Source organism: Phaethon lepturus, unplaced genomic scaffold (assembly GCF_000687285.1).
Source record: "Phaethon lepturus isolate BGI_N335 unplaced genomic scaffold, ASM68728v1 scaffold36659, whole genome shotgun sequence".
NCBI classification, from domain to species: Eukaryota; Metazoa; Chordata; class Aves; order Phaethontiformes; family Phaethontidae; genus Phaethon; species Phaethon lepturus.
The window spans coordinates 1-213 of record NW_010564713.1 but is presented as its reverse complement, the minus strand read 5'-3'; the positions used below and the strand labels follow the sequence as shown (position 1 = coordinate 213).

At 66.2% G+C, this 213-nt stretch overlaps 1 protein-coding gene across 1 annotated transcript in view; it reads right to left on the bottom strand.

Moving 5' to 3' along the window:
* The window catches only part of LOC104626922 (laminin subunit gamma-2-like), a 1,429-nt gene extending 1,249 nt beyond the window's left edge, over positions 1–180 (bottom strand). The window contains exon 1 of the mRNA XM_010294965.1: positions 88–180. Within this exon, the coding sequence (XP_010293267.1) occupies positions 88–180 (93 nt within the window). The remainder of the gene's footprint in view (positions 1–87) is intronic.
* Positions 181–213: the final 33 nt, after the last annotated feature.

The following is a 213-nucleotide window of genomic DNA, read 5'->3' as shown; positions in this document are numbered from 1 at the left end:
AGCCCTGGGAAGGGCTGAGCTGCTGGCAGGGAGGGCACGGGGAGAGCGAAAGGGGGTCTCCCGGTCCCACAGGCACAAAGCCCTCACCTCAAAGGACGCGATGTCAGTCTTTGTCAGGTGGGACAGGGAGCTGAGGAGCACCAGGCTGCCCTGATACGCCTTGTCTGCCGCAGAGGCCATCCCGTCAGCCCCAGCCTTCAGGCCTCCCGCCAG